A 25,182-nucleotide genomic window follows, 5' to 3' on the forward strand; every position below is an offset into this window, starting at 1 on the left:
TCCGAGATGTTTTAATGATTAATGTGGACATAAATTTGGTTTGTTTTTTTTGCGGCTGTCTGACCAGGCGATACGCGAGGGTATCACAGTGTACATCAATTTCAATCATCAGCATCGTCTCCTTCTCCGATGGATACCTTCTTCAATGCCAGATCCTGCTTCAGGTCATTGATGCGCTTGGCCAGCTTGTTCTTAAGAATGGCGTTCGGCATATTCTCCCACTTGACTGTCTCGGCACGGATCAAAGCCTCCAGCTCGTCAATTTCCTCGCGCTGCTGCTGTAGCTGGCGTTGTTGCTCCAGCTGCTCTTCATCCATTTCGTCGCCCGGCTCATCATTATCCTCACCATCCGATCCGTCACTCTCGTCGCCCGATGTGTCGGCTGCTGGTGTGGAGGGTTTGGTCGCCATAGGCGTACCGGCCTGGTAAACACCAGCGTCTGAGTGCGGACCGCTCGCAGCACCGGCCGCGGCGGCGGAAGCAGCAGCAGCAGCAGCAGCAGCAGCATCGCCCTCGTCTCCGGCAGCCAGCGCAGCCTCCATTTCAGCTGCGAGAGCGTCCTCGAAATCGTCTTCAAACAGAGCCCCAGCGTCCATAGCTTCATCAACCTCGCCCTCTGCATCCTGTTCTTCGTCGTAATACTCGTCACCGTAGTCTTCATACTCCCCACTTTGCACTATACCCTCGTTCCGATTCAACGAGGCTGCGTCCACCAACTCGTAGCGAGGCGGGGCTATCGAGGCTTCGTCCTGCGCGACCATCTCCTCCACCGCTTTCTCGACCTGTTCGATCGTCCGGGTGCTGACCCGCTCACGGAACCGACGCCTTCTAACCCACCGTAGAGGCGGCGCCAGACCATGCGGATACTGCAGGTTCTTGTCATCCGTCAGGGAAACCTCGTCCGGTATTGGATAATCCAGAGCCTCCTGTTCATTGGCCACAGGGCCCAGGATCAGCAGCATCTGGCATATATCCGCAGACTTGTACCATCCGCGCCGATCCCAACTCTTCATACCCTCGATGATGCACGGCAAGTCCACCAGCGCGGCGGCGTACTGGCGGTCGCGGACCTTAAAGATGGCACGGCGGCCTTCGCGCGTCAGCGGCTTGAAGGAGAACTCCGATCGGTCGAAGCGGCGCTCGGCGATGGCACGGCGGAGATATTCACAGTCGTCCCCGGGCAGCATGCGTAGGATAAACTGCTCTTCGATCGCGGGATCGATCTCCGTGTCGGAGGCTTCCGAATCGTAGCCAACACCGGTCGGGCGATTAGGGACCAGCCCCTTGTTCTTGATTCGGATAGACTGCACGCCGGGTTTCTTGGCCGGGTTAATCAGCTTGAGGCGTTTGGGGCCTGCTGCAGCGGATGCGGTCGCGGCGGCGGCGGCGACGGACGGTTCTGGTACCGCGGGCCCCTCTGCTGGGCGCTTCTTGGACGGCTTTTTCTTCTTCGGCTTTTCATCTTCTCCTGCTCCTTCGGCAACGGATGGTTTCCGTGGGATCTTGAGCGTGATCTTGCGTTGGGGAGTCTCCGTTGGCTTTGGCGTAGGAGGGGCAGGTTGAGATGGGGTCGAGGGCGCTGATGCTTTCGCCTTGTTCTTGTTGAAGGTGAGCTTCAGAGACGGCCGGGGGGTCTCCGACATGACGAAAGTTGTTCCACCAGACTGGCGGCGAGTATCAGCTGTTTAGATCTGAATAATGCAAGGCGGATTCCGGAGATTCTGAGGGAGATAATGAGAAATGAGAAGGGGAAGGGTGTAATGGCAAGAGGTGGTGATGGTGAAGGGTGGTGGTGGTAGGCGGAGGGAGGAAGGAAAGGCGGAAGAGCGACACGGCCTGGTTGAACTCCGCTTGTTCCTCCTCAACTTTCCATCCTTCTTATCTTCTCCAATTCATGTGCGCGCCTCAACTACCTTGTTCTTCAGCTTGATTTGATCAATCGCCCGATAGAGAAGGTTCCCTCACTTTAACCTGACCTCTATCACACCTCACTGCCATCGAATTCTCCAGCCATGTCCGGCTCCAATCTACATAACGCTCTTCTCCGCCCTCCGATCATTCAGATCCTGCGCGCTGCAGGCTTCCACTCGACGCGTCCCTCAGTCCTAGACACTCTCGCCGACCTCACGGCCCGATACATCATGCTCCTTGCCTCATCCACAAGCGCCCATGCAGCCAACGCCCACCCCGAAGACCCCATCCCCGTGCTCGAAGATATTTACCAGGCCTTACAAGATGCAGGCGCGTTGCGGCCGCAACTGCGGGAATGGGAGGAGGAATGGCAAGCGGAAGAGGACATGCGAGGACTAGAAGGGTTTCTGTCGTGGTTCACCGGCCCCGCCAACCGCGAGATCCGGCGCATCGCTGGGTTCGTGCCCAGTGAAGGGGACATGGTGGACGCGGACTCCCTGGAGAAGGAGGACTTCCTGACGGCCTTGAAGAAGAAACACAGCAAGACGGGAGAAGAGTCGCGATATGCGGGGACCGTGCTGGGGAAGAGCGGCGAGGAACACCCGATCGTGATCGAGGGCGGTGCACCGACCCTGCAGGATTGGGGGTCCCAGATGCGATCCCGCGCACCCTATATGGCCGACAGCGACTCCTCGGTCGTGAGCAGTGCACCGAGCAATTTGTCTGATGGAGAGGGAATGGACGTGTGATGGGATAGATGGAAGTGTGCCGCATTCTATCTACGATGACTCCTTTGGTTTCCTTGGTCACCTCCGACCATGAGACCCAGTACCCCAAGTCAAGCGCGGAATCTTCGCGTATGAGAATATCCCCTTCTCCACGTTTGGGACCCAATTCGCCCATTCGACCCCAGTTGGCTGGTCCAGCTGAACGGCATTGCTAGTAGCAGAAAGCCATCCCATTCGCCATCCGGCCGGGGGCACAACCTCCTTCGACCTAAATCGTTGACGCTAAGCACAGGAGCTACGCCATCCAGAATTGCAACATAAGCGGTGTGGCCGAGTCCAGCGCAAACTTGAGAAACAAGAGGACGATGTCATTGCGAGAATGCATCCGAGGGATGGCAGGACAACATGGAGGGTTTTCATGTATCTACCTTACTAGGGGCGCAATTCAGGAGCCTCGCGTACTTGAGATGAGCTGAATGTATAAAACATCTCAACCACTAAGATGAATCCTTATGATTCTGTCCTATATGAGAACTTCTAGGCAATGCTTGGCTGGCCGGCGGTGGGTGGTCTCATCCAACCGCCAACGGATAACTGATAACTCCGTAGTTCCACCTCCGCTTCTCCCCTCACCTTTCCCTCCTCCTCTCGACAACAACTCTCCGCACCAAACACGCCCACCCACCATGGTTTACGCCTTCACCCTTCCGACCACCTCTCATCTCTCCTTCCAGAACTTCCTCTCATCCAGCACACATCCATCCCTCCCGCAAGCAGCCACCACCGCCCGCCATGCCCTGCGTCAGGCACTCAAAGCCCACAAGCGTCTACCCCGCGGCCCGCAACAAGACGCGCACCTATCCACCCTCCTGACCACCCTAACCACCTACCTCCCCTATCTCGAAGCCATCTCCAGCGGTCTAAGTAGCAAGCCCAGCGACGCGACCAGCGAAGAGATCGAGATCACCCTGCACAGCGAAATCGTCACCTTCTGGCGCCCGACCCTCACCACCGCACCCAGCACCACCCTATCACTCAAAAACCTCCCTACCTCCCCATCTGCCTTTTCACCCAGTAGCGGGGGCGGGGGCGGCAGCAAATTTCTCAGCAGCAGCGGCCACCGAATCCGCGGGGAGGGCCTTGACTTCGAGATCGCCTACGTGCTCACGACGCTGGGCTATGTGCTCAGCCTGCTGGCGCACACAGGGCTGATGCGGACGCTGTACGCGGCGACGACCCCGACGCCGGACCAACGCATCGCCGCCGTCCAAACGGCCACCCGATACCTCCTGCAAGCCAGCGCCATCCACAACCTCCTCGCCTCATCTCCTGCCTTCGCGACCGCCGCCCGCGCCATTGCTGCGTCGACATCGATGACATCCCCGCACACAGCCCCTACCACCACGTCTACCGCAACAACAACCCCCTCCCTCCCCGACCTTGACCCAGGCACCCAAACCGCGCTCTCCGCCCTCGCCCTCGCCGAAGCCACCCTCCTCGCCGTCCTGAAGGACGACTCCTACGTCTTCGCCTGCATCCAGGCGCGCAATCCCCGGGACAAGGATTGGATGGTGCGGGCGCCGGAGATCCCGAAGGTGCGCGCGCACCTGTTCGCCCGCCTGTGTATCCGGGCCGCCGAGTACGCGGAGCAAGCGGCGGCGGGGCTGGGGTCCGTCGTAGGTAGGACCGGGAAGACCGGGGCCATTGAGGAGGAACTGCTGGGGTACACGCGGGTGCTGGGACGGGTGGCGCGCGCCCGCGCGTGTCGGTTCTTTGGGGTCGATGCGGAGTTGGCGGGGAAGATCGGGGAGGCGATTGCGTGGTTGCAGGCGGCCAAGGGGGCGCTGGGGGTGAGAAGCCGCGGCGGTGGCGCGAAGACGGAGGCGGAGAAAGAGGCTGCGTCGAAGGGGGGTAGTAAGTTCTCCAGGTTCAAGCAGGGGTTCAAGGAGAAACTCGAGGAGAAGAAGATGGAGAAGGATGCTGGGTCGCAGGGTGGTAGTGGTGATAAGAAGGAGCTTGGGCCTGGGGACAATGCGGGGAGAGACGAGGAAGGTCGGGTGATTGAGATGTTGGAGACGAAGTGGGTGCGGATGAACAATACGGTTGGTTTTACTCCTGCCTTTGTATGAATGGTGGGAAATGATGCTGACGTTTGAGACGACAGATTAACACCCAGTTGATACCGCCGTCGGCGGATCTGTTGGCGAATTTACCTTCGGGCCGTGATATTCATGCTCCGCCGGGTGCGTACCGGATCCCCTCGCTGGACGAGGAGCAGCTGGTGCGCATGCGTGCGCCGCCGGCGGAGGATGATTTTGGGCCGGGCAGCGATGTCGAGGAGAGCGATGAGGAGCCTGCTGGTGTGTCGAGGGTGTGGACGCCCGGGACCGTACCGGGGCGGACGGACAGTGCATATTATTGATACCCTGTTGATGAGCGGAGGAGTAGTTGATCAAATAGCAACATATGTCTCATACAAATCGAGTCGTGATCACTATCCCTCTACTCCAACCCTCTTCTAAATTCTCTCCTCTACATACACCAACCTCACCCTCTCTCGCAGCCTGACCCAGAATCACAAAGCAAGAAAAGATCCCGATATCGATATTTTCCACCCCAAATCCAATGACATACATCGCATAGGTGAGGGGGTGTGTAGGTAGGTAGGTAGGTAGGTAGGTAGGTAGGTAGGTAGGTAGGTAGGTAGGTAGGTAGTATAGCTAAAGCAGACAAGAAACAGAAAACCGTTGAGAAATTTCGGAAAGCAACATGTAGTACAACCATGACACAAAAAAAAAAGACGATATAGTATAAACACCATCCCTGGCCCCTGCGATGCTCATCACCAGGATCATGAAAAGCTCCCCGCCCCCAACCCCCCTCCACTTCCTTCACTCAATTCTATCCCCCCTTTCACCCTTTTAAACAATTCAAGCAGACTTCTCCTGCGAGAAGTGGTTCTTCTCCTGGAAGAGATAACCCTTGATCTTGCGCTCCCCGAGGAGTTCGAAGTATTTTTCTAGACACGAAGCAGAAAGATATTAGCATATGTCCCAAGCCTCGACAGAAACACACAGTGGGCAACTGAGAGTAGCATTCAGCCAACCCCTCTCGGAATAGAATATCCCATCCCCAACCCTCCTCAATCTCAACCTCAGTACGCAGTATGCAGTACTCAGAACTCAACCACCCCAATCCCTCATCCCATCCAACCAAGCCCCAAACCCCCTCCAATCCTAACCCCAATCACGCCCAAAAAGGACCACAGCAAGAACACTCAATCAGACGGAAAGAAAAAAAAAACCATACCCCTCAAAACCCCACACTTCTCGAGGTGGTTGACGCCCTCGCGCGCATAGCACTTGCCCAGCTCCTCGCCGACCAGCCGCGACATCATGCTGCGGACCCACTGCTCGCGGATGATGGCGTCGCGGGCGTTGTGCAGCGCGACGTTGTCCTCGTAGTCGACGCCGTCGTAGGTCGGGGCCACGGTGGGCTTCTTGGCCAGAAAGGCGGCGGATTCCGGGGTGGGCATTTTGATCGGGTCGGGTTTTTGTTTTCGGTTTGATTGCGGATCGAAGAAATTCGTTGGCGGGAGAGGAAAGGTGCACTCCGCGGTGAAAGGTTTCGTGGTGGAGGGGGTTCAATTGCGGATTGGGAGGGCGATTGATGGTTCGGAGTGTTCGGACGGAGGTTCATGAAGTTCGGACGGAATTGAGAGAGGATGGGAGCAAATGCAATTGGGGGGCTGTGATTGGATGGGGTGGGCGGGCGGTCTGCGGTCACTGCCGCGTTATTGAGCATCCGCATTTAAGCTGGCACTGCAGGCAAGAATACTAGGGTGGGCGGGAGAGAGCTGGTGTGCTGTTTTCATCTGCGGGTTGTGATTGATGATTAGTCATTATGTGTTCTATGAAGCTGGTTTGTAAACTTGAGTAATGGTTTGCAAACTTGAGTAAATTACTAGTTATACGAGCGGTGTTTCATGTGTCAAGTTCACCTGAATAATGTAAGTGGTTGATTGAGTTCCTCATCGAAAAATATACTCATACAAAGACCGAAAGCGAAGCCGAAACGCCTGGCCAATTTACAAAGTCCACATTAATGCACAAGTAGTCCCCATACTCCTCATCTCTTATCATGCAGGCCTCACAAACCCATCGTAAACACCTATCATTGCGTCTCCTCTTCTATGCGAGGAAAGAGCTTGTCGCGGAGCTCGTTCAGCCGTTCCCTGAACCGGTCCCATGGTGGGCGATTCAACTGTTTGCTGTACTCGCGATACTGGTACATCTCACCCCAGCAGTCCCGGCCAAAGTTACAGCCTGCCATATTGACCAGGAAATCTCCCTCGTCATAATGGACCTTTGAGTCACCCCCGTCGCCGCAGGCGCCAGGAGGGAAGGAGTTGATTTGCCGCTGCGGAAGGAAGCCCACCCCGCTGCGGACCCACGGCTGGTTGGTGTAGAGATACTCCAGCGCATCTTGCTCCTTGTGCTCCCACTCCATATGCTTCTGTTCGTACATCACGGGGTCCCACCAGGCGTCCAGCAATCGATCGGCCCAGAGGGATCGTCGAATGAAGAAGGAGCCGAGGTTGAACCCGCCGCAGTCTTGCGACAGAAGAAAATTGATCGAGGACGTATCGTTATCCCCGCTCGGAGAGAGAGAAACCTGATCCAAGTAGGGATCGTTGAGAGGATGATTGATGCCAAGTGGGTTATAGACGTTGATATCGCGATAAGCAAGTTCGCCAAGCCGGTGGAATATATGGTCCTGCAGGGAGTACGAGTACTCCATAATCCAGGTGTTCAGGTCCAACCACCAGAACCTACAGCAGAATTAGCTATCACGCACTCCCTCTTTCCCTTGGCTAGTACAGCATGACTTACCATTCCGCATCGGGGTATTTGCGCATGGCTTCCCGAATGATGTCAACCTTCTCCCAGTTTTCGCGCCATTCATGTGAATAGCGCTTCTTGGCCAGCATGTTGACCGTCTCAAGCTCGTACCCCCAATGCTTGGCGTAGTGATCCTTGTTGCCGATGCTGTTGCGCTCGATCGCCCATTCCCGCGCGCCCTTCCACTCCATCACTCCCCCTTCGATATTCGATTCTAGGATAATGACGAACTTGCGCCCACCACCCAATGATGACCGTCTGTAGGCCTCGATGATCCCTGTAACAATGGGTCAGTGAATCGTGTGTTGCGCGCGCAAACGATATCTGTCCCTACGTACGTGTCCACAGCAAGACATATCCGAGCGCGAAAGCGACCAGAACCAGTAACAGCCGCGAGCGCCTACGTCGAAACACCGCCCTGCCAAATCCCCAGGAGCGCCAGCCGTCACCGGAACTAGTGAACGGGTACCCCCGCCCGAATTCGTCCTTATCAACGTAGCCATTCGGGGATCCTGATCCTAGGCGAAAGCGCGGCAGCGTCGCAGACAACTGACGCCTCGACCGCGAGAAGAATCCGTTGTTCTTGGTTGCGAAGGATGGATAGCCTCGCACCTCGTCGCTCTTGGCTTTGGCGACGGCCCATGAGATCCCACTCGGCCCTAGGGCAGTCGGGGAGAGCAAGCCACTGTGAGGCGTGGATGTGCCACTGCCGTGTGTGAATCCGGGGCTGGACCATCCTCCCACCCCCGGCGGGTGGGGAGATGGTGACCGGGAGAACGACATGGGCGGGGTGTCGGAGCCGACCAAGACGAGAAAAGTGGCAATTTCAAGCGAACACAACGGCCACTCAAGCTGAGGTGTTACTGAACAGGTAGTCGGCGCAACTGTCGGAGGAGACGAGCGCGTAGGGAGAGGGATGCCGACTCATGGACAGAAGGGTTGAAGAACGAGGAACAGAGAGAGAAAAATGGGACCCAGAGCGCCGTGAGGGAGAGATATGGTCGACATGGAGGCTACTAGATAACAACAACCAAGCCATTTGAAAAGAAAATTAAAAGTAAAATTAACTGGGGAACGGAAAAGGAATGGGGGACAGGAACAGGCGCAGAAACCCATCCGTGAACGGGTCTGCCCGTTTCCGTCGAACTCGAGGGAGTGGATGGCCACTTGTCACTCGCAACGGTTCATTTCCAAGGGCACACGCTAGGGGTGGCCCCAGCAGAACCACACCGTGGGTGCAAGTGGTTTAGGGACGGACAGAGCTACGGCCATAAGGTCGACAGTCACCGGGAATGTAGGTAGTAGAGCCGAATTGTACCCTTCCGCGCGCGCGCGCGCCTATACTTTCAGTGGGACATGGCCATTGTTCATGAAAAGTGCAGATACTTGGGGCTGTACAAAACGATTCTGTGACACGAACACAATGAGCAGCCGATTCTCAAACAAGATTAGGATTGGGGGATTTGCAATCGGTGGTTGGTGGGGTTTAGAGAAAAGGAGATGAAGACTGTTACCAAAGGAAATTAAAATCAATCAACCTTCAATGGGGAAGAGCCCCGCCCCCTCGCTTGGACCACAGCGAGCGAAGGACTTTTTGTCTGGCTGTTCTGCCTGGCATTCTTCCGGGTGCGGCAGTAGCTGGACCGACCCATCCATAACACTGTTTCAGATGATCAGGAAGGAGCCTCATGGTTCTCATGGTTCAAATGTATGGGTTGATTGAGTTCGTGTGCTCATACTGAGTACAACCCGATATTAATGACGATGGAGAACTTGAAGACGATTGATAGTGCAATTGAAGCTAAGTCGGGCTAAAAAAGTAGGGGCTCCACCACACTAATCTCCAAGACTAACCCAATGGGTTGGGAGTTCGTCTCAGGGTCACTCGGCCCGAACTGAGTATGTACAGCCCAGCACATACTGTAGACTACATGACAACCACCAAAACACTATTCCTCTCACCATAAGAATAAGAAAATTACCATAAGATGTAAAACGTTCTCAGCGTATTCATAAGTATACAACAGCGTAAATGATATCATGGATCACAGGGGGTGTATCTCGTCTGGCTTTTCATCTTCAACATCCAATCGTAGCTCCGTTTCATGGGCGATCAAGCAGTAACCCGTCCCAGTTTTCCTGAATTCAGCACAAATCCCAACCCAAAAATAAGTCACAGCTTTCCAAAACGATTATATAAAACACCCATGTTCCTATTTGACAAGCCCATTTGGCTCACCTTGGTTTCTATCCGACTCGGCCAAGCAAGAACCCTCTCACTTCTTTCCATAATCTTTGAGTACCGGAAGTTGATTAGCAGCCTTTTCCTTGGGCATCAGCACTTTGCGCACTGTGAACCCCTTCTCGGCTTCGGGTCGCGGACGCGCGCTGTCTCCATGATAAAACTCGCATTCGAACTTCAAGAACTTGTTTCGATGTTGCCAAATAGTAATGACGTCGCCGGTGTAAAGCTTGCCGAAGTGGAAACCCTCCCGATTGTTCTTGTCCCCCTCAGGCCCGCGTCGCAGCTCAGTGTCATTTACCCAGATACATTTGCGTGTTTTGGTAGACAGAATGGCCATTACCCCCGGGACAGTCAGCCAGTCTTTGCCATCGGCGATTTTGGCTTCGATGGCCGGCGCCCAGAAGGTGACCTCCAAGGCATATGCAGGAACCCGTGTGTCCATTGGGTCGGGATAACAGATAGTTGCTTGGGGGCCCCGACCCCATGAAGTCATTCGGTTTTCCAAGCGAAGGGTGAGGTCGAATACCGATCCAGGCAGGGTACTCAACTTGCCAAGGAGAAGTCGAGGCTCTTTCCGTTGAGGCATAGGTTGCGGAATTTGAAGTGGCACCTCATCTGGTTCAGGATCAGGTTCTGCGGGCGGTTCCGGAGGCTCTGGTCTCTGGCTTATATCTGGAAGCTGCTTTCCTGTTTTGGCATCGATGGTATTGGCCAATTCGATACTGAAAATTTCCACTTCTCCACTTCGATCTTCAGGCTCTTGGGTCTTTTGCTTGGAGAAAGGCTCCGGACTTGAACTATCACTGGCAGTATCAGGCATCGGCAGCTCTATCCGTCGACTGAATATGGCCGAAGGCTTGGGGGTCTCATCCACAACATTGGTCCGCTGTTTCGTGCTCGAAGGTTGCTTGACCGGGTCGCCTATGTTCGCTTTAGTTGGCGGTTCCTGTGCCTCGGCGCCCTGGGGAATGGGACTCGATGTGCCAGGGTCGCGTGAGTTCACGTTCAGCTGCCCAATAAGTTTCTCAGCTCCCATCAAGCTAGGTGCAGATCCGGCAATGGGGTTTTCCGGGAGGGAGAGGATAGAAAATAGGCTGTTGCCGTCGCTTATCATCGACTCACCAGTTGAAGACACAAAGTCATGGATGCTGTAATCATCGCCCTCGAACGCGTCCACATTTTCCCCCAACGCGTGGGAGCTGTGGAGGACCGACGGCGTGATCTCACCAAAGAGGCGTTTCGGAGTAGATTGTGCCACTGGCTGAAGGGACGCGAAGCTTTCGATTTCCGGAAGCGACGGGTAATGGATATTGGCGGGAGGGTAATCGAGTTTAATTTTTTTGGATTGAGCCAGGTCGTCCCCCTCTTCATCTAGGATTTGTACCGCGTTCTCGTTGAGCGAAAGCTGGGATGCGTCCAGCTCGTCCTCCACATCTTCCCCGATGTCTGAAAGCTCCTCGACGACGTCAGGGTTGACCTCGTCGTCCTCGTACTGGTCAAGATCGGGGATATTGGCGATCCATGGATGCTGGAAACATTGTTTCTGATTTGATCGAGAATGGGGATCACGAGTCAAGAGCTGCGCAACAAAGTCGATGCCATCTTCTGAGACTCCAACTGCACGAAGCTGGGAGTAATCGGCATCCTCGGTCATGATGATTCTAAGCATCTGAGCTCCCCTGTCATCGCCCCTCGGAGCGAACGGAGGGACACCAGCGAGCAAGTGGAAAAGAACGGCGCCAAGCGACCACATATCGACGGATTGACCGTAAGGAGACGTTTTCGGAGGCCTGAACATTAGTACTTTATCAAGACAGAGACAGACATCATTATACTTACGGATCGCCCAGCCTACGCCGCTTCTTGACCTCCCCACGCCGGTATGTCTCATATTCAGGATAAACCTCAGGGGCACAATAGAGCAGGGTGCCGCAGAAGGTCCTTAAGAATGTCTCTTCCTGAACTACTTTTGAGAGACCGAAGTCTGACAATTTGACCCTCAGCGGATCGAAAGAGGAAATCAGGATATTGTCGGGTTTGATGTCACGGTGTGTGATCTTTCGGGCGTGCAGATACTGCAATGCATGCAAGATCTGACGGGCCATAGGCTTCACCATGTCCTCTTGGATCTTGCCATGCGATTGTAAGTAGGTTGACAACTCGCCGCAAGGGACGTACTCCATGATGATGTAGATCCAGCGCTCGTGTTCGTAATGGTCGATGTATTGTACAATGTTAGGCTGGAATGAGTCCAAAGTCATTAGCTATCACGATCCGAAGTGGCGGCAAAGGAAAGGAGGAAACGTTACATGTTTTAAGTCTCTCATGATTTGCATCTCATTATCAACTTTCTTGTCGAGTATGCCGTTTTTCATGAATCGTCGCTTGTCAAGCTCTTTAGCGGCATATACCGCTCCATGCTGCTTTGTCGCGAGCTTATAGACTGTTGCAAAGGCACCTTTTCCAATCTGACCGGTGACATTGTATGTTGATCCACCAGACCAGTGCATCCCGTAGGTATTGGAGCCTGACAACTGCAAGGCCGGTGCGGGTGTCGCGCGAGGATTGCGCTGAGTCTTGCCGGGCTGTTGAGGTTGAAGCTTTGAGATCCGCTCGAAGTAGCGTAGTATGTTTTCGGTGTACTGCATCATGTAACCATCCCGGGAGGGCATGCGGACAATGAAGCGAACCTCATCCGAAGCGTGGTCACCATTCATGACTTGGATCACCGAACCATTGACTAGCATACGGCTTTTCTCTTTCTGAGTCTTCCGGAGACGGCAGTTGTCCACTATCGTACCATTGGTGGAGGTATCCTCGAGCATCAGAATTCCGTCCTGGGTCAAGAAGATACGACAGTGCGTGTTGGAGATTCGTCCCATATTGCCCTGCGCTGTGAGCAAAAGGTCGCAGCGGGCTGGGTTTCGTCCGAAGTAGAAACCGGCACATGGGTCGCGTACTTGGGATGACAGGCGAAGAGCAAAGTCCAAGGCAGCAGTATCAGAACATTCATAATCTAATGCGTGTCTTTGCAGAATGTGCTGGGGACTTTGGCGGGCGGTCGCTGCCACGGCCTCGTGCGCTGCGGGCGAGTTGGGGTGTAGGATACAGATGATGTCCGTCACATCATCTTCAAGAAGACCAGAGTTGTTGTAGCCAGCACGGCGAGGGTCCGTACACGGCTGGGTTGATTCCTGAGTCGCCTCCATTTGTGATGATGACAAGCGTTTGCAGTGATTGATAAAGAAAGGCGTTCAAGCTGAGAAGTGTGTATATGGGTAGAGATAACGTGAAGCTATAGACAGAAAAAGACTGGGAGTGAAAAAATAGTGTGCTCGTGATTAGTCGTGAAAATGCAAGGAAAGATATGCGTAACCAAGGCGATTATCAACACGGCTGATTCGCACGGCTGCATTTAAGTATAAGTCTCTGCAACATGCACTTTCCCATTTTATGCGTGCGGTTCGTGATACAAAGCGCCAAGTGCTCTTACCTCGCGAGAACCAAGAACTAGCGCCTCATGCACACAGTGCTAAGTCTTGTTTAACCCGGGGCAAGCTCTTGAAGACCAAGATAGTCTGTCCACAGCGGTTGATACTGTCTGGTTAGTTGTCACCGGCTGTAAGCAGATTAACTATGTATCGCGCGCTCTAGCACCAAAACAAGCAAGATCAAGCTGGTGTGGTATTTGAGCTCTTGATCGACTCGAGCTTCGGCGAGCAATCGTGCGCGTTGTGTATGTTCAAGCCCCCGATGCAGCGCAAAGCTGACTCATTGAAACAAGGAGTGAAGGGAGCGGTGTCGACCGGGCCGTATGGATCGGATAATGCGATCTTTCATCTAATCATATCTAAAGCCGGCCACAAACCATTATTAGCCAAGATGCCTCTCGATCGATAGAATTGTTCCACGGGGAAAAGAAAACCGAACTTACACGATTGACGTGCTCTCCCCGCCAGCCACCCACTCACTACAAGTCCAGATTGCTGCGATGGTCTCAGCTTCGAAGGCGGAACCAACAATAGAGACGAGAGAAGAGGCTGTCCGGCAGGCGGCGTCGTCGGAGAAACATGCAGCAAGGCGAAGAGAAGGCAAGGCTGGGGGGAGACTCGGAGGCACCGCTCCACTAGCAGTAAGTTGTTTGGTTATTTTGAGCTCCCACCGCAGCCCCAGGCATCAATCCAAGCCACGGGTGCGCTAATTGGTGCCTGGCCAATTGGAGTCCTGGCCTGAGAGGCGGGCGGCAGTTACACCACTTTGGCAAAGATGATCCGTGGATGAAGCCGGCAGCTACAGGTACCTAGGTATATTTGCTCTCGTCCAGTATACTAATAGTTACATGTACAATGTCTCGAAAATATGCACCGCCTTGCACCGTTTTGCACCGTTTTGCACCACAATTTGCCTTTATCTATCGTGTGCCGTACGGCTTACTCGGATCAGTACTACGTTGATATTTTCCACTCAATGCCGTGTTGAAAACTTGTTCCAAGCGAGCGATAGCGTCCGTGGATACCTCTATGCTTAAGGTTATGGCCTGAAATGTCGATGATTCACAAGGAGGAAGGAAGACTTACGGTAGTGGACAACAATCCGATTCCCCGACATTTTCAAGCCTTTCTCCTGGGCGATGGTCGAAAGGTCGTTGGGCCCTAGTCCAGATGCCTCGAGGTCCAGCCAGACCATGTTGGTCTCCACTGGGTGGGCGAGCTTGCCACCCAGGCCAGTCCAAAGTTGAGCAACCTTCTTTGCATTCTGATGGGATTCTAGAAGCTTTCCTTGTTTGCCATGAGGGTCAGGCCCAAAGGTCTCTTCAACAGCGACGCGGGCGGCCGCAGCCAGTACTCCCGCTTGACGCACCCCACCCCCAATGGTCTTCCGGAACCACCGAGCTTTTTTGATGAAATCGGCGGACCCTACAACGATACTGCCGATAGGAGCACCCAAGCCTTTAGAGAAGCACAGACTCACACTATCAAACAGAGTGGTGTATTCTGGCAAGCTACCCGCTCCAGACACTACTGCTTCCCATAGTCTCGCACCATCGAGGTGCACCTTGATGCCGTTTTGATGCGCCCAATCAGTGATTCTTCGAGCTTCTGCAAGCGGCATGACCCTCCCATCCAGAGTGTTCTCGAGACTGATCAACTTTGTTGGACAATAGTGGATATTGTCACTCAGAACGGCATGCTTCTGGATGTCCTCCAGAGTAAGGTAGGTGCCATTTTTGGGAACAACCGGGAGGACAGTCGCACCAGTCAAAGAGCTGACACCGCCTGCCTCGTAGCAGAAGATATGCGCACGGTGATCACACAGCACTGAGTAGGGTGGCTCCTTGAGATGGGTGCGGATAGCCACCTGGTTACCCATAGTGCCGGACATCACCAGTAAAGCACTTTCATGCCGCGTCCGCTCTGCCACGTATGCTTCCAGATCATTTGTTACCGGATCTTCACCGAAGACGTCGTCGAGAAGGGTGGTCTGGCAGATAGCTTCTAGCATTGCGGGAGTAGGCTTGGTCATGGTATCGCCTTTGTTGTTTTATTTAGCAAGATCCACGCATCACAGCGTTGTCCATGAACTCACTTCTGAGATCAAACTCAGCGGCGCCAGCACCCTGCCACGTGCTGGGCCTGCTCCCATTGCTATGCGAGACAGTCGATGTGCTGGCCATGGCGAATCGAGGGGAATATGCGATTCGTGAGATAGGAACCAAAGGTCTCTGAGCGGATGGGTTCCGGAGAGAAAGACGGGTGAGGTATCTCATTAAGACTTTTGTACTCACAGTAAACGGTAGAAAAGAAGCAGAAGGAGGGGGGGTGGGGGTAAATTACGAGCAAGCCGGAAGCCGTCAACCCGTCAAAGTAAGCCCGAAGCCGACACCGCAGGGAAGAAGGGCCCGGGGAGGAGCCGGGAGATGGGGAAACTGCCTATGCGGGGTGCCCAATCTGCTGGGCAAAACTTCCCGCCGCGACCAGCAAGAGACCAACGTTCCGAGGCAGAGGGAATCCAGTCGGGTTCCGTTCCATAAACCATGAGTGTCTGTAATTGTAAGACTGTAAGGCTGTAACACAGTAATCAACGCTCGGTGTCAGCCTATGACGCCACGGCAAACGCGCGCCGTCCTTATCGATAGTAGTCCCAAAGAGGAAAAGGACGACCCGCCGACGTGTCCCCAGTTGATGGCTGAGTCAGCAATCGAGACCTCTGGATCTTCGCGGGCAGGCAGGTTTGCCCTGATGGATTCGGAACGTCCTGTCTCAACTTGCGACCTCCTCCTCTCCTTCCCCCCCCCACCCCTTTCCTCAGAGAAGTGAGATTCTGCTACAGCGACACAACCGATCACCACCCAATTTCCCCCCCGGCGTGGGTGCCACGCATCCCCCCTCGCTTATCCCTCATCATGTCTGCCACCATGGATTTGTCCCGCCTAACTCGACCCGCGATCCTGTGCCAGTGCTCGCGATGCTCCAGCTCTCTCGCCGCCTTGGAGAACGAGTGGGCGAAGCTTTCGAACTCCTACTCTATAGCGGCGGGGTGGCTGAGTGTCGAGCTGCATCGCATTTCTATCTCCTCGGAAAAGAAGCAGATCCCCCAGTCCTCGGAGTTGAGCAAATTGCGGGGTCGCATCCTACAGGAAGTCTCCTGCAAGCTTTGCCAGCAAAAGCTGGGTGCGCTGTGTGCCCTCGACAATGGGTAAGAAACGGATGATGTTAGATTTTCTTGTGTTAAGCTAACAACAATCCCTAAGTCCAAACATCTTCTGGAAGCTTTCCAAAGTGTCATTCAGGGAGATCGTGACCATGCGTACCGTCGAACCTACCTTCAAAGATGGAGCGCTCGAACGTCTGATATGCCCACCACAGGAACAACGACGAGATAGGGCTCCTTTTCAGCCAGGCGCTTTGGTCCCGGCCGGATCCACGGAGCTGGAGAGTCATGGGATCTCGGTGGAACAACAGATTCAACATCAAGGTCTTAGCCTTGATCATATTTCCAGCTCGGTCAGCAACCTCCACGATACCATGTTCGAACTCAAACATGCATTTACCGCCCTACGTATTGAGTTGAACGGCCCCGGTCGCTTCGGTCCAGACATGAACAGCCCTGCTAGCAAGGACCTGATGATCGCGACGGTGTTGAAGGAGCTCCGATCGAAGTCCGAGGAGATCGAAAGACTCAAATTGGAGATTGAAGCCTTGAAGTTGAAGAACCGCTACGTGGAGGAACAACAATCGGCTAGACAGCAGGAGCAACTGCCCCCTTCACTACCGATATTGACTGTAGGCGAGATGCTACCGGAAGTACGGAGTCCAGGACTACTGCAGGGGAGCAGGAAGCGGCCGTGGCCCGACTCGTTCCCAAGTGGTCGAACGCAGCCGATCGGGGACTCGTTTGACGATGACGATGACGACGAGAGTATCGGCGACTTTGCTCTGGATGGTAGGAATACTATACCGGCCGTCAAGATTCCACTCAAGGATCCACCCCTCCGGAATTCAGAAACAGTCCATACGACGGATACTACGACCCGCGAACCAAGCCCCTTGGGGTCCCCTCGATTGCGCATCGAAGTTAGCCACTCTCGACATCAAACACCGCACGACGATCACAATATGGACGGAAGCCTGGAAGCTTCTACGAACTCGCAGCCAAGGGAGCCAGTCGTCAAACGGCCCCGGTTGGCTCAACCGGCCGATAAAACTTCCACCAGCGCGAGGAAGGCAGGCCGGCCCCGCAAGTCATTCAGCCAGACCACCAAACCTGACATTTTCTCTCACCTCAAGCCCGCACCACTTGCCGAACAAAACACCAACAACATCAACGGAGCCAACAATCCCAAGGAAACGGCTTCTCTCGCCGCCACCAGCCCCAGTGAACCAGCCCCGGGCCAAGAGCCTCGCCGGACACGCTCTCGGAGCCTTCGAAGACGGCAGTCTGCAAATAACCTATTCTCCGCGCCAGGCCAGTCACTCCCCAACGGCAAACTGAATAATGGCGAAACCTTTAACTCAACCGAGCCGAAACCACCCAGTGCCGGCAAAGAAAACCCTCCTGTTGCCATGAACGACATCCAGGCCACGGACACTAGCGAGAAGCGCAAGGCCCAGACCGCCGCGCGCGACATCATGGTCCGACTGGCCATGCAACGCGAGGAGGCCATGGAAACCGATACTTCTCGATGAAATATCGGTGAAGGCGGGAATTCCCTCAGATTGCCTCCTCCTCTTCGCTAACAAAACATTTTTCGATTCAACCCTTCCTGTCCTTTTAAGAACCCCAAGCTTGGCCTTCCAAGGTTACGCCATGCTTTTTCTTTTGTTTTCTTCGGCGCACGAAAAGTGTTCCCTTCAGTTTTCTCCTTACCGGCGTATCGGTGAATAGGTGGGTGGGTGGGTGGGTGGGTGAATCCGGTGGACGGATTCGGCTGGTTAAGTCTAGATTGTATCTCCTTGTCTGTTCGAGACACCCCCCCGAATAATATTTCCTCTTCCGTGTGAGGTCAAGGCTACAATCTACCTCCCTTGATCAAAATAACAATCAGATGGTATCTATGATCCATACATGAGACCCGGATCGAGTAAGTCCCACAAGCAAAGCCACATAAATCCACAAATAGATCAATGGCTTGGTAGAGTACCTGAAGCTCCCTTCCCCCAAAGTAGATACATGATTCGAGATCCAACCCCCAATTTTCACCATTCCAAGACACCAACCGCTCTAGATGAGCGGGAAACACACACAGTACACATCTATTTTACACACATAAACCCACAGCCCTCGCGGGCCCGCTCACAGGCCTTCTTGAGTGCCTGCTCCTCCGTATCCGTCCACTTGACGCTCAGCTCATCCCACGGCTTCTTGGAGTTATACTCCTCGCGGAACAGCTTGTGCATCGCCTGCAGACGGGCGACCTCGCGCGGGTCCCCGGTGCCCGAGTAGACCATGAACAAGGTACAGGGCGGGAGGGCGTCGTAGATGCGCTGGATGTTCGCGACCGTCCGGCTGACCACATCCGATAATTGTGGCGTCGTTGCTGGGCGCTCTTCTTCTGTTTTCTCCTCAGAGGGTAATGTCGTACTTATGGCTGCTGCGGTGGGAGCGGCATTACTGGACGTTGTTGTTGTTGCTGTGGTTTCCTCGGCGGCAGGGACCACGGCCGTCGATTCGTTGGCGTTGTTGGGGTCGGGGAGACGATTGCAGAAGCCACGGTGGAGTTCGAGCTCGCGCAGACGCGCCCAGGTGAAGTCCACGCCGCCGCCGGGGATGGAAAGGTGGGTGTTGTCGCCGTTGACGGCGGAGGCGATGCCGTTGACGACGTCGTTGTCGTCGACGCAGCCGATTGCGACGGTCGCCTGGGCGCCGAAGCCGCGCTCGGGGTTGCCCCAGTCGACAACGGCGCCGGTGCGGCCTTCAGGGGTATTATTGGTTGTGTTGTTGTTGGTTGAGGGAGTGTGCTTGCCAGGCCGGGTGGTGCGGCCAAGGCGTTTGAAGATGCTTTCGTTGGAATTGTCGCCCGTGCCCCAGCGCTCGCCCTTCTCGCACTTCTGCTTGACGAGCTCGAGCACGGCGCGGGCGTCTTCGATGGAGTCGTGGCCGGTTTGGCCCTTTTGGATCTCCTTGCCCATGTATTTTTGAGTGAGCCACTTCAGGCTGCATTTGAGGGGCGGGCCGCGTGGGTGGGGGTAAATGAAGGTGGTGTCGACGATGAAGGGATGGGTCATCTTGAGGGCGTTCATATCGGAGTTGAGGGAGTGGCCGACGAGGATGGCTCGGGGCGTGAGGATGGTGAGAAGCTTCTGCTGAATGTCGGCGAGGGTGGTGGTGACGGGGTCGAGCTTCTCCTTTGTGATGCCGGAGAATCGAGTGAGGTAGTCGATGATGGGCTTTTGTGGCTTCACGAGCTCGTCGAGGACAACCTCCCCGTCCCAGCGGACCAAGCTAACCCGCGTGAGTTCGGACTGGCCTCCCTCCGTGATACACATTTCGCAATCCAGCGCCAATACGTCCCGTCCAGCGGTCATGCTTCCCTGCTGGATCTCAGCCTCCGGTACCTGGCCAGCCTCTAGACATTCAACGTGGGTATCAGCCCATCCATCCTCTGCAGATTGACCGGCTCGCTTGCGGTTCTCCGCTAAAGTCAACCTCTCTTGCTCGCTGGCCATGAGAGCCGGATGTAGGACGTAGTCGTTTTCGCGCAGATCCGCGACGGAACTGATAAACGTAGTGATTGGCGTTCTCTGGGAAGCCTGGTTCTTGTCGACCCTGACCGGTTTCGGACCTTTCGTGTTGTTGCTCTCCTTATTCTTCGGAAGTGGCGTGAGGAGCATCGCCTGGAGCGGCGAGTGCACTTTGTTGTACTTCGTGTCTCCAGGCGCCTTCACCGGCCAAGCGTGAGGAAACATATCGGCCAACGACTGCAGAGGCTCTGGGAGACTCTCCCGCGTCAACGGCCGCGGGTTGAACCGGTGGGACCGATCCTCCAGAGGCAGGCCTTGCTTCCATCGGGCAAAGTCCGCCGTCTTGGGATCCTCCTCCTGTTTCTCCGTAGTTTCTGTATCCTTGTCCACGTCCATTTGTTCGCTGGTCTCCTCCGGTGCCAGCGGTATAGATCCATCCAGCATCCCAAGTTCCAGGCCGGGTACCATCACTACCACAATCTTTCGTACATAGCCGGAGTGCTTGATGGAGATCCACTGTGGTGCAATGCCATCGGCAAAACAGTATAGGAGCAGACCCTGTAGGTCTGCGATCCGAATGGATGACTGTAATCGCCCTTCGACGTAGGTGAGGACGGGGTACTTGGTCTTGACACCATCCACACGCTTCTTCTTGCTCGGTCGCTGAGCTCCATTCGGCGCCTTATCGGCCCCGGCGTCGGACGTCGCAGAGTTCTCGTTGTTGTCGTTTGATTCCGATGTCGACCTCTGAAGGGACGCAAGGGTTTGTGCGACTCCGAAGCCGTTCCCTGTGTCTGGGTTGGTTTTCACCGGACTTTCGTCGTCCGAGCAATCGGCGTGCTTGCGCTTTCTGGATCCGGCCATTTCTGGGTTGACAGCGGCAATGGGTTGAAGTGTCTGAAGCAGCTTAGCCAGCTACACCGGTTCCAGCAAGTTGATTCAAGAGCCGGTTCAGACACGAAATCGCCTTCTAATCCGCTGTAAAGATGTCGAGAAAACTGGGATAATTCGCCTGACGATTGACAGAGCTCGGATGTCGCGCGGCGAAGATCCTATCAATTTCAGGCTCACGTGATGATAGCATATCGTAGGCGGTGATGAGTTCAAGTTGTGGTTGCTGCAGCGTCTGCAGGAGGGCTGCATCTGCGAAACATGCAAGCTGGACCTGCGCAGGGTCCAGGAGCCATTATACAGTAGGCTTCGCGATAGCTGAACTCATGGCTACGAAGAACTTCAAGCCAGACTCCAGAGACCATTTGTTGCAGTTCAATGAATGAATCGATCAATTCCCGATAAGCGTCCATCCCGAGGGCAAAGTGATTACTCATCCTGAAGCTTTCTTTCCTCGGATCCCACCAATCAAACCCGCTGCAGAGCGCCGAAGATCGCAAGATGGGTGGAGGAGGAGGGGGGAATAATTTAGTTACATTGTACGGAGTAGCTGTATTACAAAACATGGTTCGATCTGATAAGCGGCCAAAATTTCGCCATCGATCATCCTTTCCCTCTTCTTCCCTCGATTGTTCCGTTCATAGTACCTGGTGCTCTTCTTATTGTCTTTGCTACCTTGGTCATCTATTCTCTTTCCCCTCCTTCCTACTCAATATACTCACCAGATTGAGTACCACAACCTGTTCAACGAAGCAGATTCAAGCAAACAACTTCTCCTCTCATCCAGTGCAGCACTCTCGACAGACAGCCCTCTAAAGGTCCCCCCTCCCTCTCCCCGCCGCCGACCTCGCCCGCCGCCCGCGCTCGCTCATATTCTCCCACACCCCACGCCATCGTAACAGTCACACACGCACACAAGACTTCCTCTCTCTCCCCTCCTGCCCCCCTGCCCCCCTGCCCCCCGAAACCCACCAGCAATCAAACACAAAAAAAAACAAAAAAAAACACAAACCCACAATGTCCGCCCTCATCGAAGTGGCCACGGAGGCCGAGTTCCCGACCTACCTCTCCTCGCTGCCGCCGACCTGCCTGCTGGTGCTGTACTTCCACGCCCCCTGGGCGGCGCCCTGTACGCAGATGCGAGCCGTGCTGTCGGCCCTGGCCTCGCAATACCCGGCGACGAGCCCGCCAACGACCGCCTTCCTGAGCGTCAACGCCGAGGAGCTGCCCGACATCTCCGAAGACTACGACGTCACCGCCGTGCCCTTCGTCGTCCTCGTCCGCGACGGCCAGATCCTCGAGTCCATCAGCGGCAGTGAAGCCGTGCGCGTGCGCGATGCCGTCGAGCGCTACGCCGGCGCCGGCAGCAACACGACACAACAAACCCAACAACAGCAGCAGAAGACCGCCATCCCTCCACCATTGACCGCCGTGCCCCGCGAGGACGCCTCCGCGCCCACGACCGCCACCCAAGCGCCCAACGGAGCTACAGGCGGAGGAGCTGCTGCTGGCCCCGCCGCGACGGCGGAGACAAAGGAGGCCCTGTTCGCGCGCCTGGCGGAGCTGGTCAAGGCCGCGCCCGTCATGCTATTCATGAAGGGCACGCCCAGCGCGCCCCAGTGCGGCTTCAGCCGGCAATTGGTCGGGATCCTGCGCGAGCGCAGCGTCAAGTACGGGTTCTTCAACATCCTGGCCGATGAGGACGTGCGCCAGGGTCTGAAGGAGTTCGCCGATTGGCCCACTTTCCCCCAGTTGTGGGTGGATGGCGAGTTGGTCGGTGGGTTGGATATTGTATGTTCTATTCTTTTTCTTTTTGCCTCTTCCTGCTTTTTTTCTAAGCAAGTTAACCGTGCTAACGTCTCTCGCAATTACAGGTTAAGGAAGAACTTGAGAATGACCCGGATTTCCTCGCCGCGTACTCGGTTAACAAGGCTGTCTGAGTATTATAGAATAGGTCTGCGTTATTGGGGGTCCCTGTATTTCCCTCGTCATTTTTATTTATTTTCAAAGATACTTCCCAGTTGTCAAGTTCTCTCTAAGATCTAGCGATGGATATTGAGAAAAAATCGAAAGATTTAATTATTGTACCACCGGTTTCAGTTTCTTCCGTTGCCTTGCCGTCTCTGGTCTTGTGCCGCTCGAAGTAAAATGTCCGTCTTACATCCTCTACATGGAAGCAAAATCTACGGTGTATGTCCTCTCGTAGAAGTCATGCGATATATTGTTTATGAGGGACAGATGAAAATTTGCGAGTCAAGCAATCCGCTTTATTCGGGCATCTAGCCATGCAGGGCGAGACACATGCATATTCAAGTATGGCACGATGAAGGGATATAAAACCTACGACTCCGACTCGTCTTCCGCTCGCCAAACGTTTGCCATCCAATTTTCAGGATCCTTGTTCCGACGGGCTTGATTTGGCATCCTGGGAAACATAGGGCTGTAGTCGCGCTCATTCCAGATATTTCTAAAGGCCCGGTTGCGGATCACGGTACGGACGCGAGAGAGCACGGCATCCTCGTCGACGTACGCACCGGCCAGCCAGCGATCGCCCTGGGCGGTGTTGAAGGCGCGGCGGGCGTGCACGACGCGCCGGTTCTCGAAGATGACGCATTGGCCCGGCTCGAGTTTCAGCTCGAAGACATTCTTGGGGTCCTCCAGCTTGGCCGCGAAGTACGCCAGCGCCTTCACGGCCAGAGCGTACTCGCCGTGGTCCGGGTAGCGGTCCGTGATGCTCGCCTGGAAGGGCGGCGAGTAGTTGACGCGGGTCAGCCGCCGCCGGAGGCCCTCCCGCGGCAGCGGGAACTCCTGCTCGAACACCGGCCAGGTGTTGGTGTAGAAGTGGTCCGCGTGGTTGTACTCGTAGGTCAGGTCCAGCCGCGTCAGGGCCTTCCAGTACGGCCGCCGGTCATGGTACATGGACCGCGCCACGTGGAAGGTGTCGGCGAAGAGCGACTCGCCGCCGTCGCACGAGTTCCGCAGGCAGTGCAGCAGCTGGAACCCCGGGGGCTCGTTCATGTACATCAGGTCCATGTGGAAGTTCAGGAACTGGTTCGTATAGGCGACATTCTCGGCATTGGGTTTGTTGCGCACATCCCAGGTCGGGCCGTAGAACGTGTTGCGGAGGGGACCGAGCCGCGTCGCGATCTTCTCGACCTCGGCGCGCGAGTCCGGGATGTTCTTGACAAAGATGAGTCCCGTTTCGGCCAGGCTCCGCAGGGCCAAGGCGAATTCTTCACTTTCCTGCATGAAATCCTCGTAATCGACCCAGTACACATGTTCTTCGATCGTCGCACGATTCCAAATCTTTCGCCACCGTCTCTTGCTGCTAGCAACCTCCAGGAGGGGCGCGAAGACACCGTGTTTGATATGATCGATGTCGTACTGGGATCTGTGTATCTTCTCGCCCTTTGCCATTCCCCGGTCCCAATTTACCACCATTCTCTTGTGATTGATCTCGATAGACCGCGGCTGGATGTCAAGGGGTATGTCGGTGGTGCGGAAATTGCGTTGCTTGGTAGACGGATCGACGCACTGCGAGCATTTGCATGCATCGCGCAGCGTGTGATAGAGTACCGAGAACTCCCTCCGTCCAGGTTGCTTGATCAGAAGAGCATCCTGTGTCGCCTGGATGTCGTCCACCCATTTACCTTCGATTTGGATAGGGACCCGCAAGGGTCTGACTGACGGCCGACCTTCTTCATTGGCGGTGGTGCGGTCACGTTCAGGGTGAGTAACTTCGGGGGCGGCGCCTTGGTGGTCGTCTGGGTCGAACTCAGATTCTGAAATGAGAACGGAAGGATTCACTGGAGCAGGGGACCGTCCATGCTCTGCTGAGATCTCGGGTTCCTCCTTCTTTTCCTGCCATAGACTTGGTGTCTTTGCGTAGCTGCGGCGGAGTGCGGGGGTGAGAGCTGTTGCGATGCGAGGAGATCGCAGGAGGCTTCTTTTTAACAAGGACGCCATGTCGATCTCACTTCATCTGAGCTCCGAGCGCTGCTGCACAAGATGAGGCAGAAGCATATATATATAGCGACCGGACTAAAGGAAAGAAGGGAAGGAGATCATGGAGGGGAAGCAAAGCACATCAGCTAACAGTCAAGAACGAGAGCCTCGGCTCGGAGGTCGAACTCTTTCTCCGCAATCCGCATCGCGCTTTCTTCTCGCTTGTAGACTAGCCTCATGCCGCTTTAATCTGCCAGGCATAGTGTTATCACCGGAAAACAATTAAAGCATCACCACTTGAACATAGACGTGGTGCAGAGAAAAATTCATCAGTGAATTCGTTCGTTATTCCCGAACAAAATCACGATGCGCTCCCCTTC

At 55.1% G+C, this 25,182-nt stretch overlaps 11 protein-coding genes across 11 annotated transcripts; 4 read left to right on the plus strand and 7 right to left on the minus strand.

The window, feature by feature from the left end:
• Positions 1–101: 101 nt before the first annotated feature.
• Positions 102–1,643, minus strand: BO95DRAFT_353975 (uncharacterized protein; the record flags this gene model as incomplete). Its single annotated transcript, XM_025582192.1, has 2 exons — positions 102–453; positions 580–1,643. 2 exons carry the CDS (start codon positions 1,641–1,643, stop codon positions 102–104), a joined length of 1,416 nt encoding a protein of 471 aa, XP_025446189.1.
• A 234-nt stretch (positions 1,644–1,877) lies between these two features.
• BO95DRAFT_439265 (Bromodomain associated domain protein) lies at positions 1,878–3,153 on the plus strand. Its single transcript, XM_025585695.1, has one exon. It carries the CDS (start codon positions 2,013–2,015, stop codon positions 2,658–2,660), a length of 648 nt encoding a protein of 215 aa, XP_025446190.1. The 5' UTR covers positions 1,878–2,012; the 3' UTR covers positions 2,661–3,153.
• Positions 3,154–3,271: 118 nt separating this feature from the next.
• BO95DRAFT_439266 (pH-signaling protein PalC) lies at positions 3,272–5,393 on the plus strand. Its single transcript, XM_025585696.1, has 2 exons — positions 3,272–4,741; positions 4,804–5,393. Exons 1-2 carry the CDS (start codon positions 3,326–3,328, stop codon positions 5,059–5,061), a joined length of 1,674 nt encoding a protein of 557 aa, XP_025446191.1. The 5' UTR covers positions 3,272–3,325; the 3' UTR covers positions 5,062–5,393.
• A 151-nt stretch (positions 5,394–5,544) lies between these two features.
• On the minus strand, positions 5,545–6,346 carry BO95DRAFT_439267 (putative NADH-ubiquinone oxidoreductase 12 kda subunit; the record flags this gene model as incomplete). Its single annotated transcript, XM_025585697.1, has 1 exon — positions 5,545–6,346. A coding segment is annotated over exon 1 (254 nt), but the record flags the coding sequence as incomplete, so codon positions are not given.
• Positions 6,347–6,812: 466 nt separating this feature from the next.
• Positions 6,813–8,323, minus strand: BO95DRAFT_460061 (putative alpha-1,6-mannosyltransferase subunit; the record flags this gene model as incomplete). Its single annotated transcript, XM_025588704.1, has 3 exons — positions 6,813–7,470; positions 7,532–7,817; positions 7,879–8,323. The coding sequence occupies 3 exons, from the start codon at positions 8,321–8,323 to the stop codon at positions 6,813–6,815; spliced, it is 1,389 nt and encodes a 462-aa protein (XP_025446193.1).
• A 1,493-nt stretch (positions 8,324–9,816) lies between these two features.
• Positions 9,817–12,994, minus strand: BO95DRAFT_354243 (serine/threonine-protein kinase; the record flags this gene model as incomplete). The annotated part of the gene is made up of 3 exons (XM_025582208.1): positions 9,817–11,575; positions 11,625–12,025; positions 12,095–12,994. 3 exons carry the CDS (start codon positions 12,992–12,994, stop codon positions 9,817–9,819), a joined length of 3,060 nt encoding a protein of 1,019 aa, XP_025446194.1.
• Positions 12,995–14,078: 1,084 nt separating this feature from the next.
• Positions 14,079–15,661, minus strand: BO95DRAFT_439272 (threonine aldolase GLY1). Its single transcript, XM_025585698.1, has 2 exons — positions 15,372–15,661; positions 14,079–15,316 (listed from the first exon to the last, which is right to left on the minus strand). Exons 1-2 carry the CDS (start codon positions 15,457–15,459, stop codon positions 14,316–14,318), a joined length of 1,089 nt encoding a protein of 362 aa, XP_025446195.1. The 5' UTR covers positions 15,460–15,661; the 3' UTR covers positions 14,079–14,315.
• Positions 15,662–16,200: 539 nt separating this feature from the next.
• BO95DRAFT_381563 (uncharacterized protein) lies at positions 16,201–18,175 on the plus strand (the record flags this gene model as incomplete). The annotated part of the gene is made up of 2 exons (XM_025583370.1): positions 16,201–16,481; positions 16,537–18,175. 2 exons carry the CDS (start codon positions 16,201–16,203, stop codon positions 17,969–17,971), a joined length of 1,716 nt encoding a protein of 571 aa, XP_025446196.1. The 3' UTR covers positions 17,972–18,175.
• Positions 18,176–18,305: 130 nt separating this feature from the next.
• BO95DRAFT_381566 (RNA exonuclease) lies at positions 18,306–20,960 on the minus strand. Its single transcript, XM_025583371.1, has one exon. It carries the CDS (start codon positions 20,828–20,830, stop codon positions 18,539–18,541), a length of 2,292 nt encoding a protein of 763 aa, XP_025446197.1. The 5' UTR covers positions 20,831–20,960; the 3' UTR covers positions 18,306–18,538.
• Positions 20,961–21,461: 501 nt separating this feature from the next.
• BO95DRAFT_511443 (PICOT family protein) lies at positions 21,462–22,940 on the plus strand. The gene is made up of 2 exons (XM_025591437.1): positions 21,462–22,648; positions 22,732–22,940. Exons 1-2 carry the CDS (start codon positions 21,875–21,877, stop codon positions 22,795–22,797), a joined length of 840 nt encoding a protein of 279 aa, XP_025446198.1. The 5' UTR covers positions 21,462–21,874; the 3' UTR covers positions 22,798–22,940.
• Positions 22,941–23,056: 116 nt separating this feature from the next.
• BO95DRAFT_439276 (putative Gamma-butyrobetaine hydroxylase subfamily) lies at positions 23,057–24,930 on the minus strand. The gene has a single exon (XM_025585699.1). It carries the CDS (start codon positions 24,821–24,823, stop codon positions 23,198–23,200), a length of 1,626 nt encoding a protein of 541 aa, XP_025446199.1. The 5' UTR covers positions 24,824–24,930; the 3' UTR covers positions 23,057–23,197.
• Positions 24,931–25,182: the final 252 nt, after the last annotated feature.

The sequence above is a fragment of the Aspergillus brunneoviolaceus genome (genome assembly GCF_003184695.1).
Source record: "Aspergillus brunneoviolaceus CBS 621.78 unplaced genomic scaffold BO95scaffold_8, whole genome shotgun sequence".
In the NCBI taxonomy this organism is placed as follows: domain Eukaryota; kingdom Fungi; phylum Ascomycota; class Eurotiomycetes; order Eurotiales; family Aspergillaceae; genus Aspergillus; species Aspergillus brunneoviolaceus.

Excerpts from the sequence above, each read along its gene's own strand:
- BO95DRAFT_439266 (XM_025585696.1), top strand. The coding sequence starts at position 3,326 with ATGGTTTACGCCTTCACCCTTCCGACCACCTCTCATCTCTCCTTCCAG. Across the intron at positions 4,742-4,803 it reads GGGTGCGGATGAACAATACG|ATTAACACCCAGTTGATACC; the intron begins GTTGGTTTTACT and ends TTGAGACGACAG.
- BO95DRAFT_439276 (XM_025585699.1), bottom strand. The coding sequence starts at position 24,823 with ATGGCGTCCTTGTTAAAAAGAAGCCTCCTGCGATCTCCTCGCATCGCA.
- BO95DRAFT_439265 (XM_025585695.1), top strand. The coding sequence starts at position 2,013 with ATGTCCGGCTCCAATCTACATAACGCTCTTCTCCGCCCTCCGATCATT.
- BO95DRAFT_511443 (XM_025591437.1), top strand. The coding sequence starts at position 21,875 with ATGTCCGCCCTCATCGAAGTGGCCACGGAGGCCGAGTTCCCGACCTAC. Across the intron at positions 22,649-22,731 it reads TGGTCGGTGGGTTGGATATT|GTTAAGGAAGAACTTGAGAA; the intron begins GTATGTTCTATT and ends TCGCAATTACAG.
- BO95DRAFT_439272 (XM_025585698.1), bottom strand. The coding sequence starts at position 15,459 with ATGGCCAGCACATCGACTGTCTCGCATAGCAATGGGAGCAGGCCCAGC. Across the intron at positions 15,317-15,371 it reads CGCTGAGTTTGATCTCAGAA|GCGATACCATGACCAAGCCT; the intron begins GTGAGTTCATGG and ends AAAACAACAAAG.
- BO95DRAFT_381566 (XM_025583371.1), bottom strand. The coding sequence starts at position 20,830 with ATGGCCGGATCCAGAAAGCGCAAGCACGCCGATTGCTCGGACGACGAA.